The sequence below is a fragment of the Onychostruthus taczanowskii genome, unplaced genomic scaffold (genome assembly GCF_017590055.1).
Source record: "Onychostruthus taczanowskii isolate IOZ18803 unplaced genomic scaffold, ASM1759005v1 scaffold12, whole genome shotgun sequence".
Taxonomy (NCBI): Eukaryota; Metazoa; Chordata; class Aves; order Passeriformes; family Passeridae; genus Onychostruthus; species Onychostruthus taczanowskii.
The window spans coordinates 8412632-8424990 of NW_024498351.1; the positions used below are offsets into that span (position 1 = coordinate 8412632).

Sequence of the window (12359 nt, forward strand, 5' to 3'; positions counted from 1 at the left end):
TGAAGCACAAAAAGTTCCTAGGATATTTCTTTGGAGTTACTCAGCTAAAGAATCAGAGAATAGTTTTGAGTACTCTGGAGCCATGCATACGACATGGTACATACACACACGCACACTTTTTAGGAGGCAGGTATTGGAAAGTCATGGTAATTTCTTAAATTCTTCACTGTCCCTTTAGGCAGACAGCAGCATTATCTGGGAAAACGAAAAGTATTCTGTAAGCAGACCCTAAGATAGAGATTGGACTCAGAACTGCTTTACCTTATGATGGGATACAGAGCTTTTCATGTTGTGGTTTTGCATAAAGTGATCAGTAGTCTAACATCATCATCTAAAGGGCTTCTTCCGTGACACATGGCCAAGTGTCCTGCTGATTTTCCCCTCTTCCAGTCTCCTGATTACATCAGGAAAACATTCACCCATCAAAAACAATGTCATATTTATTGGCAAGCATCTTTTTAAAGGCAGAGAAAGCTTTACAGAGAGCAGAAGGTTTAACCAAACACCTGAAGTTAAGGAGGTTCACCTCAATGAAGAGTAATTCCCTCCCATCCCCAACCTAGAAAAACACTACAAAGCACTACTGTGTGTCTGAGGTGTCAAGGTGGCACACAAGTGAAAAAGAAAAAAAAAAAAAAAAAAGAAAAAAGGCAAAAATAAAATTCTAAAGCCTGAGAAATTCTATTTCAAAATAAAGAAGTAGCAGTAACAGCACAGATTCTGTTGTCACACAAGTAAAATTTAGTACTTAGTACATGGCACCCTCAGACAGTGCAGAGGCAGAAGTGTCTGAACACATCTAAGGAATAACTTGCCCTTCTACAGAGAAAACTGTGACTGCAGCACCTCTGGGGTAGGAGAGCTTCAGGATAAGATTGTGTTCCTACTGGGAAGATGGGTGACATTTCCAGAGCAGGAGCCCCTGATGTATGTCAGGAGGCAACTTGAGAAAGCCATCCCAGGAAAGACTGGCTACTGCACAGCTCTGAGGCTGCCAAGCCTATAAGCACGGGAGGAGGATATTCCAATGTCTCTACATGAAAGATCTACAGATCAAAACTGGCTGCCCCACTATTCTTTCACAGTGTAGCCCTGAGCCATGAGAAAATCTATCTATGATAATGGGAAATCAGAACAAAGCTGCTTTGCTGGACATACAGAAATAAAGAGACCAAAAAATTCCAACAGATAAATGAAGCTCTGAATACCTGGCCCACAAAAGCCAGGTTTCAATTTCTGCAGTGGTGCTCATACAGGATTTCATGCCCTACAGCAGTGAAGAGGAGAACAAACTACTCACAACTTCCTTCTTGCACATTTTGAGACACATTTTACAGGAACTCAATTTACAGTCTTGTCTTTACTAATCCAGCTGAGTTAGGTGCATCAGTAGCTTAGTTCTTAGATGGGAATTACCTATATGTTGATTTCTTTCTGAGCCTCTAGCTCAAACAGAACTGTATTTTCAAAACACTGAATAGTTATTTTTCTAGCACGCATTCCCAACTGAGAGTTACATAAAAACATAATTTTCTTTTTAAATTAAAGCTATTCCCCAAAGGAAGACCAGCATTCTTTGTTCATTTAAATTCAAGCCATACATAATTTATTTTACAGCCTTAGCATTTAAACTATTTACAAATTAGACAACTAAGCTATGGATCCAACAGCTTTCTTTTCTAATACTGCCAAGATTGTTTAAAATTATTTTCAGAGCTAAAATACAAGCCTAAATTTCCACTGGGATCTTCAAATAAAGTGACACTGCAAATTTGAAATGAATAGAAATAATCCTTAGTAGAAATACTTCTACAAAAAAACTCTACATGCATTATACATTCTATTTGGGCTTTCCTTGTACATAAGTCACAAACCAATTGCATAAACAACAGGGTGACACTAAGAACTTACAGTACGAATAAGCTCAAACTAAATATTTTAATGGCCTCTTCTAGCTTTATAACCATGAAATATGTAATGAGAATTAAAACAATCTTTGGTAGGAATTTAAGTCTAGAGAAAATGACCAAAGGCATGGCTTTCATTAGCTTGAATGCTCTTTGGTCTCTTGGGTGCAATTTAACTCTTTGTTATTTGTTTAACCAGAAGAAATGAGCTTAAAAGATGATTGTGTACCTGGACTCATAGTGACAGTCTAAATATTTTTGGTGCCCAGCACCTGTGGTAACAGACTGTGGGCTAAATGCTTAAACATCTTTTAAAGACTTCGAGCAGGTAACTTGCTCTGTCTTCCTCAGCCATTAGAACTGATCCACAATTTTGTGTGTTCATCTGTAATGCGCATCATCATTATCACAAATCAGAGAAAGTAAATTGTTAATGATGGTTTTGAGAAGTTTGTTGTGCAAACAGAACAGAGGTAGGGATACAAAGCACAGACATACCTGAACTATGTCTGAACCAAGCTGGAGGTGGAGAACTTTCATTCTAGTTTCCTGTTGCCAATGATCACAACTGTTTGAAATTTTCCTGCATCAAATTGATTATTTAGCTGGCTGAACTTGTCCTGAGAGTAAAATTTGTTTGCATACTTTAGAAATTAACTGAATCGAAAAAAACCCAAAACACTCTCTATGATAAAGAAAAAATACATAATTTGCTAAATCTATACATATTTATTTACAAGTTGTAGTACAGCACCGATCACTGTTAATAGCTACAGTTTTAGCTGCGCAGACACACCTACAGAATTTACATACTCAACTTTTTAGTCCTTTAGTAGATAAATGGCCTTTATTATAGAGAAATACCTTTGACTTTTTTTTTTTTTTTTTTTCTGACAGCTTAGTGCTTTAAGGATTCCTGCCTATGAACAGGACCTTTCTTTTCCAGGGGAAAAGATGAGCACAAGAGTCCAACGTAGCTTTTGCTCTATGAATCATGTGTACACGAGACAACACAGGATATATAAGCCATTAGATGATCTTCTGATTGAGATATACAAAATTTGTGTGTATTTGTATACACCTACAAACATATCCCTACACACTGAGATCACAGAACATCTATATTTCTTTCAATAAAACTCACTGTGAATCCTTATGAAATAATACTCTGACAGTGCTATCTTATACTTAAATTTTTCGTTTATGTCATTATTTTAATTACCCAGCACATATTTTTCTAGCACAAAATTGTTTCTACAACCTTCAGCAAACAAATGCACCAAACACATTTGTCATCAAATTAAAACTTTTTGTCTTCCATACAGACAAACATTTCCATTTTCCCTACTGACAAACATAATCTCAGTTTAAAAGGTCTAAAATCAGTATGGAACAAGGAAATCACTTGGAAAGCTTTTAGGTTTTCCCAACAGTTATTTATTCTGGTAAAATCATGGCAATTGAAACTGCCATCTAGATGGTTAGCATCAAAGCTGCTTATTGCAGGAGATACAGGCAGATTCCAACAGATTTGTAGCTTTTTCTTCACATGCAGTTAACAGTTTTATTAAAGAGAATAGCTGCTAATCTCCACCCTCACTGGCAACCCAGCAGTTTCCCTAACCTGTCATCCACTAATCCACATGACTCTGGAAACTAAGAAAACAGGCTGATCCCTGTGCCTCTGTAGTAAAGTGGAAAACACACTTATTCTGCAGGAGTCCTATGGGATTTAGTGCTCCACTCCTACCCTGCCAGTGCGCTCCTCTGGGACAGCATCTACCCAGCTGATTCCCATGGATGACTACCGCCAAAAGAAAGTGATAAAGAGTAAAAATCGTTCAGCATGTCCCTGCTTCTGCTGCAAGGCACATTAAGAGCCTTGTCATCAGGAGCAGTGCTGGAGGGGAAGTGTTTGCAGTAATTCTGCATCACCAGAACTCTCTGCGGATCCCATATTTGCAATCGCCGCCTCTATCTCAGTACCTGGTAAAACTGTTAAGGTTTTTTGGCCACTACACATAGACCAAGGGTTTAGCTACAGAAGCTTTTATAGACTTCCTTGAAAATACACCAGGTCAAATTTTACCCACATTAACAAATGTAAAATGTAGGGGAAGGCCTCTGAGGCTTTAAAAACCAGAAATGTATATGGGGGCATGGGAACACTGATAATGATGTGCAATAATGTTTAAGGGCTATAAATTATGTAAAACCTGTATTGTTACTTAATTTTCTGGGTGCTGTACAGCTATGTCCATGCTAACAAGCATTACAGTGAAATTGTAACAAATCTCTTGGAAAAAAAACCAGCTAGTGCTAAAACCTGGGGTATCGACACCAGACCCACCCTGGTGGGTGTTTCTTTGATTTCAAAGTGATTTTAGACTGGACCAGGAATACACTCTGAGACAAATTCTCAGTGTGGTCTATACCATGGCAAAAGTAAGGTTGATCACATGTGCTTCAAAAGCAGGATCTTTATCTGAACTAAAGAAGGCCCCTTCACTCATCAAATTAGGAGGAGCTACAGCCTTGTGGCTGTGGCACGTTTACACCAACTGTGATGCAATTTACAGGCAAAATGAACTGAATTTACACAGATGCCTAATAACCACATTGTCATTTTCCTGAAGATGGAAGAACATCAGTACAAGAGAAATACTTTGGAACTTTTAACGTATTTCCTTAATAAAAGAGGGAAATATTTTCTCCATATAAACATGCTCAAGAAAGATAATAGCTATTCCAGAATTATTTTTTTTTGTGAGAAATTATTGAAAATCTTGCCCTTCACTGGAAAGCACATATGAACTCATAATGGTTATGCAAAGAAAAATTTTTACTCTGATGGGTACATCTCATCACTGTATCTCACTGTTGCTAAAGGGAGCTTAGTCAGGAAAAACAGCAGAGCTTGAAAAATGTTGGAGCAAGTGAATCCCTGGATTTCATTTTTGGCTGTGGGGATTATTAGCTGCCAGCATGAAATGCCATGAGCTCCTAGGTTATCTTAATTGGACCAAAAGGATCCAATTTCCCAGAATTGCAAAAGGATGTAAAAAATTGCTGTCGCCACTGTTAGATTTTTTCTTAAGGAAACTATTCTGTCCAAAACAGGTCATTTTCTCTTTTGCCAATGATAAATTCCTTACAGTACTTTCAGATAGTTAGAACCTAAAATTAAACAGCTTTATGAACAATTCATAGCACATAACTGTCATTCATAAAAAGAATCCACAAAAATATGGAACTCTGCTTATGCATGTTTCATCACTTGGAAAAAAAAAGGTTAAATCCACTGAATATATTCACCTTGCAATAAGCTACAGAGTGCCATGTTTCTCTTACTTTCATTTTACAGGCTTTTCTTTTTTTAAATCTCATTTCCATTCTTTCCACTTTTAAATCACAAAGCAATCTAAATGACAAATTGGTCTTCCTCTCCATTTAAACATGGTGCGAATGAGGTACATTAATTCTCCACACCAAATGTAATCCATTCATATACCTCTTCCCTGTCAGTCCTGCCCTTCCATTATGCTATACAGTCAGCTGTCTTTACCTGACTAGAGGAAAAACCATTTTTAAAATGTTTTCCACACTAGTGGAATTTCATAAGGGCCTAGTTCATAAAGCTTTCTCTTCCTTTCTGCTAAAAGTGATGAGAATTTGTAAGAGCCCCAAGAGCAAACAGCATTAGCAAAAGCACATAAATATTTTATTTTGTCGACTTTTCTTGTCTTTCTATTAATCTTTATTTATAGGTGATAAATAGGATATCTAAAGAGTTACAAGTAATTGCTGCCTCAGATGCACTGTTAGTGCAAGATACGTGTCTAACAAGATTTACTGCGCTGAACAAGTTCAAAGAACTAGGGACTGAATCTCAAAACAGGAATAGATTTCCTCCCACCCACCCAGTGAAAGTCAAAGCTTTAAGGAACTGAACTCCATACACAAAATATGCAAGATTTAAGTATTCAACAATGGGACCCTTAAAACCAAGGGTAAGTTTCTAACAGGAGGCTGTACCATTTCATTTACTTCCATTAAAAATAATAGTAAGTTCTGAAAGAAACAAGCAGAAACAAGGACTCAGTTCTCCCCCAGACAAGTGAGCCTAATCACAAAAAAGACATACTTGCCTCATTTTGGCTCTCCTTGCATCCTTGTGAATCATGGAGAGCTTCCAAAAGAGATTGCACAACCAGATGGCTGAAGAGGTGACAGATGGGGATTTGAGCCATCAGGCAGATAATAGAATTAACCAGAATTTCATACTGCTTCAAAGACTGATGAACCACCAGACCATCAAGCAGAGGAGGAGATTCCTCAAAAAGCAGGAGATTCCTATCAAAAAGTCACTTTGCAAAAAATAAAGCTCTGAACAGGGAAGTAAGCAATAGTCACAGTTCTTTTTGAGAAAGGGGTGAGGAATCAACATGCAGGACAGATTCAGAGACTTAGCTCCTAACACCCTGAGATCACAAGGTACACACTAACATCCCAGGGAGAAACAGGATAAAAACCCTCCACAGAAACACCACAGTCTGGGAGTAGACATTTTCCATTTTATGGTGATTTTAGAAGGCTCTGGATGTTACATCAAGTCTACATATTCTGCATTACAGTTTCTTCACTAGGTCCAACATCAAGGTTGCAGCATAAGTATTTAGAATGAATGTTAAAATTCAGTGGTAGAACTTGAACCTATATACCTATCTTCTGTTCAACTTTCTATTTTTTCTTCCTCAAGGACTTATTTCCTACCAACCACCTTTCTGTCTGCTGATCTCAGGAGTATGCTTCTACCTGAATATTTCAGAATGTAAGTAATTTCAGGAAAAATACTGTTTTTTGCAGGTCCTACTAAATAATATGAAGAAAAGAAAACCCTGCTGAAGCACTTGATTTCACAGAGAGAAACTACATAATCATATTGCCTCTTGTCAGGCACAGTATACACTAGTTCTTCCCATCTATAATGGTGCTAACACAGAAAAATGCCCATATTAAGTTTTCAACGGCCTTTTAATTAACACACTAGATTTTGAAAACTGTTTTTTAAAAATTATGCGTGAAATATACTCTGCAGACTTCATGAGTCAACCTCGCCATCTCCTTTACTTCTCCCCTTCCCTGCTTGTTTTCTCACATGCCCTACTGTTATGTCCTACTCCTCAAATGAGGACCTGCCATTATACCTGACTGCAGAAAGAGTCATTCAGAGTTCATTCAACAAAATCAAAATTTGACTTCCAGTAAGCATCGTTTTTTTTCAAAGTGAGAAACTCCACTTTATTTAAGTGCATGTGTTTTTGCTGAAATGACTGAATCAGCACTACAAAAAGACTGTACACCAAAACCCTAACTAGTTAAACAGAAAATATCTTTCAACTATATAATCATTAATAAAAATGCCATAAAATGTATTCAGAATCAATACACAAAGAACTTATGATCCACTAGTGGGACTATCAATGACTCAATTTTCTTTGCTTAGTGATTTCCATGTAAAAATCCATGGGACTAACTTCTCACAATCCATTCACTTTGTCATATCCAATACACAGCTGTTCCCTTTGGGGAGATTATCCACACGCAGACCAAAGAAAGCTATTTCTGAGGCTTTGCCTCAAGCCATGGCAAATTCCAGGATAAAGTATATATGAAGAAAATCTCAGGCACAGGGCAACTTAGGAAAAGGGGTATCCAAAGATAGAAAGCCTAACCTGTGAATCTTTTAAAAATAATAAATTAAATTAGGTGCCAAAACAACTTGGCACAGCCAGAACTTATGTTGTATCTCAGAAGAAGAAACCTTGCCTCCTAATGGACTCCAGGAGAAAGTAGTTGTCCAGGGAAGAGACTGCAAAGGTCAGGATTGATGCCATGACATTTTTTCAGCATTTTGGAAAGAATCAGTGACACTAGAAGGGCAAATAATTCACTGAAGTGACCAAGAGGTTCCCTTTAGACTAGCTGAAGAACATATTGCACAGTGGTACTGTACTTTATCTGACTAATGTGATTATACTGGAATTGAGTGTGCACTGTCACATTCCCGCTCATGCTGATAAATGCAGAGTGAAGAAACTGTCAGCAATCCAAGAGGAAATGAAGGAAAAAAGTTGCCTAGCCAGAAACTAAAAGACAAAATAACTGTCACCATGAGACATTTATGATCCCTGTTCCTCTGCTATTTCCACACAACACCATTTAGGTGAGGGCCATTCCTCTCAGCCAGTGCTGACACATCAAGCAAAAGACACAAATAGCTAGGATGAAAAGCTTGAAGAAACCCCCCAGGAAAAAAAATGTTCCACATCACAGCCAGCTATGCTAACCCAGTCTTAGCATAAAGATGACAAAACCACCCACTTTTTTCCATTTCTCATGCAGAAAAATGAGTATATGTGCACATCTACACTGACATGCAATTATTTATTTGGGTTTTGTTTCAGATTGAAGGTTGTGAATTTTAAAAAGAAACATACCACAGATCAAGAATCAATGAATTGCATGGACATGTCCTGAGAAATAGAAACTACAGTCTGTTCTGAATTGGTAGTAAAAAACATGTCTTCCTTTTTCTTCAGCTGTATACAAACTGATTAAGTAAGACAACTTATCAGCTATAAAAAATTACCAGGCTTTTGATTTTGCTATGTTTTTTCCTAGATGCATTACAGTCATTATAATACATCTGATAATGACAACAAAAAAAAAAAGTATTATCCCTGACATAGAAAAATGCGTTTCTGAATGCCTTGAGAAATTTTGCAAAACAGGTCTCATCATCAACCATACTGAGTTTAATGCTGGTTGTTCAATGAACATCTCCACTGATACTGAGCCTAAGGACACAACCTATCAAAATCTTTCAACTTTCCTCAACTAAATAAGAAAGAGCCTGGCTGAAAAGTCTGCATGCACATCCAAAAGGTCCGTCCTTGAACCAAGCTCCAAGTCTTGCAAAAAGTTCCTGAAAAATTATAATAAAATAATATTATTATAATATAATGTAGTATATAATTAAGTGGGTTGAGAAGACAAATAAAAGACTGGGATTCACTTTTCATCTGAAAGCAAATTCTAAGTTTGGTGACTTGGGCAACAGCTAGGACTAATTTACGTAATGCATTTACAGAATTTTATTTTTCTATATTTATATATAGACATACACATGTGTGTATATCTATATACCCACCTAGACCTTTATTTGTTTATTTGTGTAATGTTTACTACAATATAATGAAGCCCATATGAAGACCCATGCTGAAGTGGTTTTTTTCAGGTTTTGTGTAGCTCATGTTCTTAACACTTATCAAATGATCTGTTATGTATGTACTGCGTGTACTAGACTGGATCTTCAATCTGGGTGGTTCAGAAAAAGAAGACAACACTGAAGCTGTTGTAGTTATCTGTGTGCACCTCTGCATCATGCCCTGTTGATAAATTCCAATAACATGGTTTACCACGGTTGCTGTTTCTTTGCATTTCCATAAGGCAGAGAGAACCCAAGCCTGGTCCTAATACACAAACTCATGCACAAACACAGCTGGACTTTGAAGAACCTTAAATTATTAAGACAGACAATGGACAGACAGAGGAAACGTGCATTTTTGCTTGGTAAGTATAAAAAGGAGTGCATAGCCCTAGCTGTGTTAGTAATGGCTTATATCTTCTGCTGAAGAAAACCCCACAAAATACCTCCATATTACCTTTTTTCTTTTGAGAAATAAGATCTCTGCAGTGTTTCACTAGGTTAAAGCATACTGTGAGACTGCATGATGTGGCATCATGAACTTCCTCATCCTCTGTTTACATTTCCACGCAAATTCTTCCCAGCAAAGCAAAGTGAGAAGTTTTGGGTTACCATATGAAGAAACTAAGCCTGATTGTCACTTTGTAGATGAGAGCCAATGCTGGCTCACAAGTTTGGTGAGGGAGAAAAAAGGAAATACTTGTTTCAGTTCTGTTAGACTTACGGGATGGTGCATTTTCATTTACCACTGAACTAAGTAACTCCAGTGTTCCCAGCTGTGTACTCCAAATTTGAATGTTAGCCCAGAAGTGGCTAGCTTCATCTCATTTCCAGGGTAAAATGCTCACCTTCTGGTTGTATGCTTCACACCAGTGCATCAGATTGTCAGAGGCCTGAACTTCTGAACTAAAGAGAACTCTTGGTGTTGTTTTTTCTTTCCCAAAACTTATTTTACTGCTTATTCTGCCCAATCACTCTTTTGTATCATTCCAGTCCTTGAGAGGGGTGATTGAACTAACAGCCCATACACATTCACAGTGTGACAGTGTTTGGCCGTGCAAAATCACAGACAAATTATGCCCCACTAGAGACAATGTTCTCCAGGCACCATCCACTGGCTTCCTGAGGCAATGGCAACTCTAAGACCATAAATTTATTTCATATAAGTCATTGAAAGATTACACAGGGGGACCAAAGCTGGATTTGAACTGATCACTTAAGGAGGAAAAGCTCCATATCCCATTGTATTGAACTATCTGGCATTCTGCTTCATTCCCTGCCTCTGGCTGGAGATTTTAAAAAAAAAAAAACAATACTCTGCCAGAGGACAGAGTGGGTCCATCTTCATGGAGCAAAGACAAACATTTGATCCTTTTTAAGATTGCTCTTTGCAAATAAGGGAAGTATCTCTTCAGACTGAGATATGCTAACTTCTCTGTAGCAAAGGATCTTTGTTGTTTCCTGTGCCCTGCCTAGCCTAGTTTATTACTGAAAAATAGTGATAGAAAGCAGTCAAGGGAAAGGCACTCAAACTGTGGCAGGGAGAAACTCCTCTTAAGAATGCTAAATCCTAATTAGGGACTAACCTGCATACTTCTAAATCATCAGACCAGTCATCATACAACACTGGAGGCTTCTGAACAGCATGAGGCACAGTGGGCCCTGCCCCAGCAGGTGCTCCATGGTCTGGGGCTGCCAGAGCATCGCTGCCAGAGCCTGCCTCTGCAAAGGAGTCCTTCGTGTGTCTAAGGAAAGGTGCAGGCTGCCGGTCTCTGTGGTAGCTTTTCCCTTTGCTTTTCCCACATTTTCTTGAGGAAATCCTCGCTTCCTGAGATGATGCTGAAGACTGTGATTCCTTAAGCCTTGGAATCCTTCGGCGGTGATTTAAAGTAGGATTCTCACGGTCAGACACCTCTTGTTTCTCTTTTCCCATTGTCCCCAAGGTGACAAGTTCAACAGCATTGTTTGAGGACCCATCCTGGTTACTGCATGATCTATTGTTTCTTCTCCCTCTCCTGGCCATCCTGGCCTTTTCTCTCGCTCTCCTCCTAGCCTGAGCCCACTGACTCTCATCCGAAGATGATGATGAATCAGACGCATTCCAGCTGGATCTCGGAGGCTCAGGATGCAATTTACAGTTTCTCCCCTTGCCTTGCTTTTCTGTGTGCTCACCATTGTCTCCAGTCTCTCTTTTCCGCCTAAACCTTCGTTTTATGAGTTTCTTACCACCAGGCTCCCTATTAGAAGGGGCCAGCACCATGACAGTGGTTGCATGTTCAAGCTCATCTTCTGACAAATCATGCAAGGTAGTAGATCTAGACAAAGCAGTAAGCAAAGGAAAGGGATGGAAATGGTAAGGGTGGGTGGAAAGAGAAATCAAACAAAAAGAAAAAAAAGAAAAAGGATGAGAATGAGAACATGAATTTTAATAAACACGAGACTAAAACAGAAAAACAAAACCAAAACAAAGAGAGATCAAAAGAAAACTAAAGTCTATGTCAACTATGAATAAAGTTAAGCAGAAGCAAGAACTACATGATATTTAATAAAAGCAATTAACAAGTATCAGCCAGATGAGAGTATATTTTTCTCAGCACATACCTACAAATGTCCTGAGTGGAGGGGCAGACAGACAACCGAGACTGACTCCTGGGAGCTGTTCCTGTTGTAGGACTGCTTGCCTGTTGAAATAAGTTAGACAGTTTGGAATCTTTGTCCATGAAATACATTGCAGATATTTTACTACTTTGCCACATGATCACAAAATCAAAATAACTGCTTCTGCTGTTCATAGCGCACTGTTGAACACACAGAAGCTGGCAAAATACAGGAAGCTTGAACAAAAGTGAAACCTATTTGTGGAACTAAGTACGACTGAAGTGTTTGAGCTTTCATTCGCTCATGAATACTTTTTGTCACTGTTTGAGGAAGCAGTTTTCAGCATTTGAATTTTCATTTGGCTCTACTGTAGATGTCTGAAGGGAAAAAGTACTGGTTTTCTTTCATGCAGCCAACCAACCATGATGATACCTTTCCAAATCACGTGAAGTGCGTTTGCGATACACTGAGTGATGAAGAACACAACGCTAACTTGGCTTGAGTGGACTGGTAAAACAGCAGGAAGATCAGAGTGTGTTTTAAAAGGTTTTCAAGGCAATCAGATCTTCTAGAAGAGCTGAAAA

General features: G+C 38.4%; 1 protein-coding gene across 1 annotated transcript in view; it reads right to left on the reverse strand.

Annotated features, from left to right (window-relative positions):
* The window catches only part of MARCHF1 (membrane associated ring-CH-type finger 1), a 32226-nt gene extending 20293 nt beyond the window's left edge, over positions 1 to 11933 (reverse strand). The window contains exon 1 of the mRNA XM_041427997.1: positions 11779 to 11933. Within this exon, the coding sequence (XP_041283931.1) occupies positions 11779 to 11933 (155 nt within the window). The remainder of the gene's footprint in view (positions 1 to 11778) is intronic.
* Between the last annotated feature and the right edge of the window lie 426 nt (positions 11934 to 12359).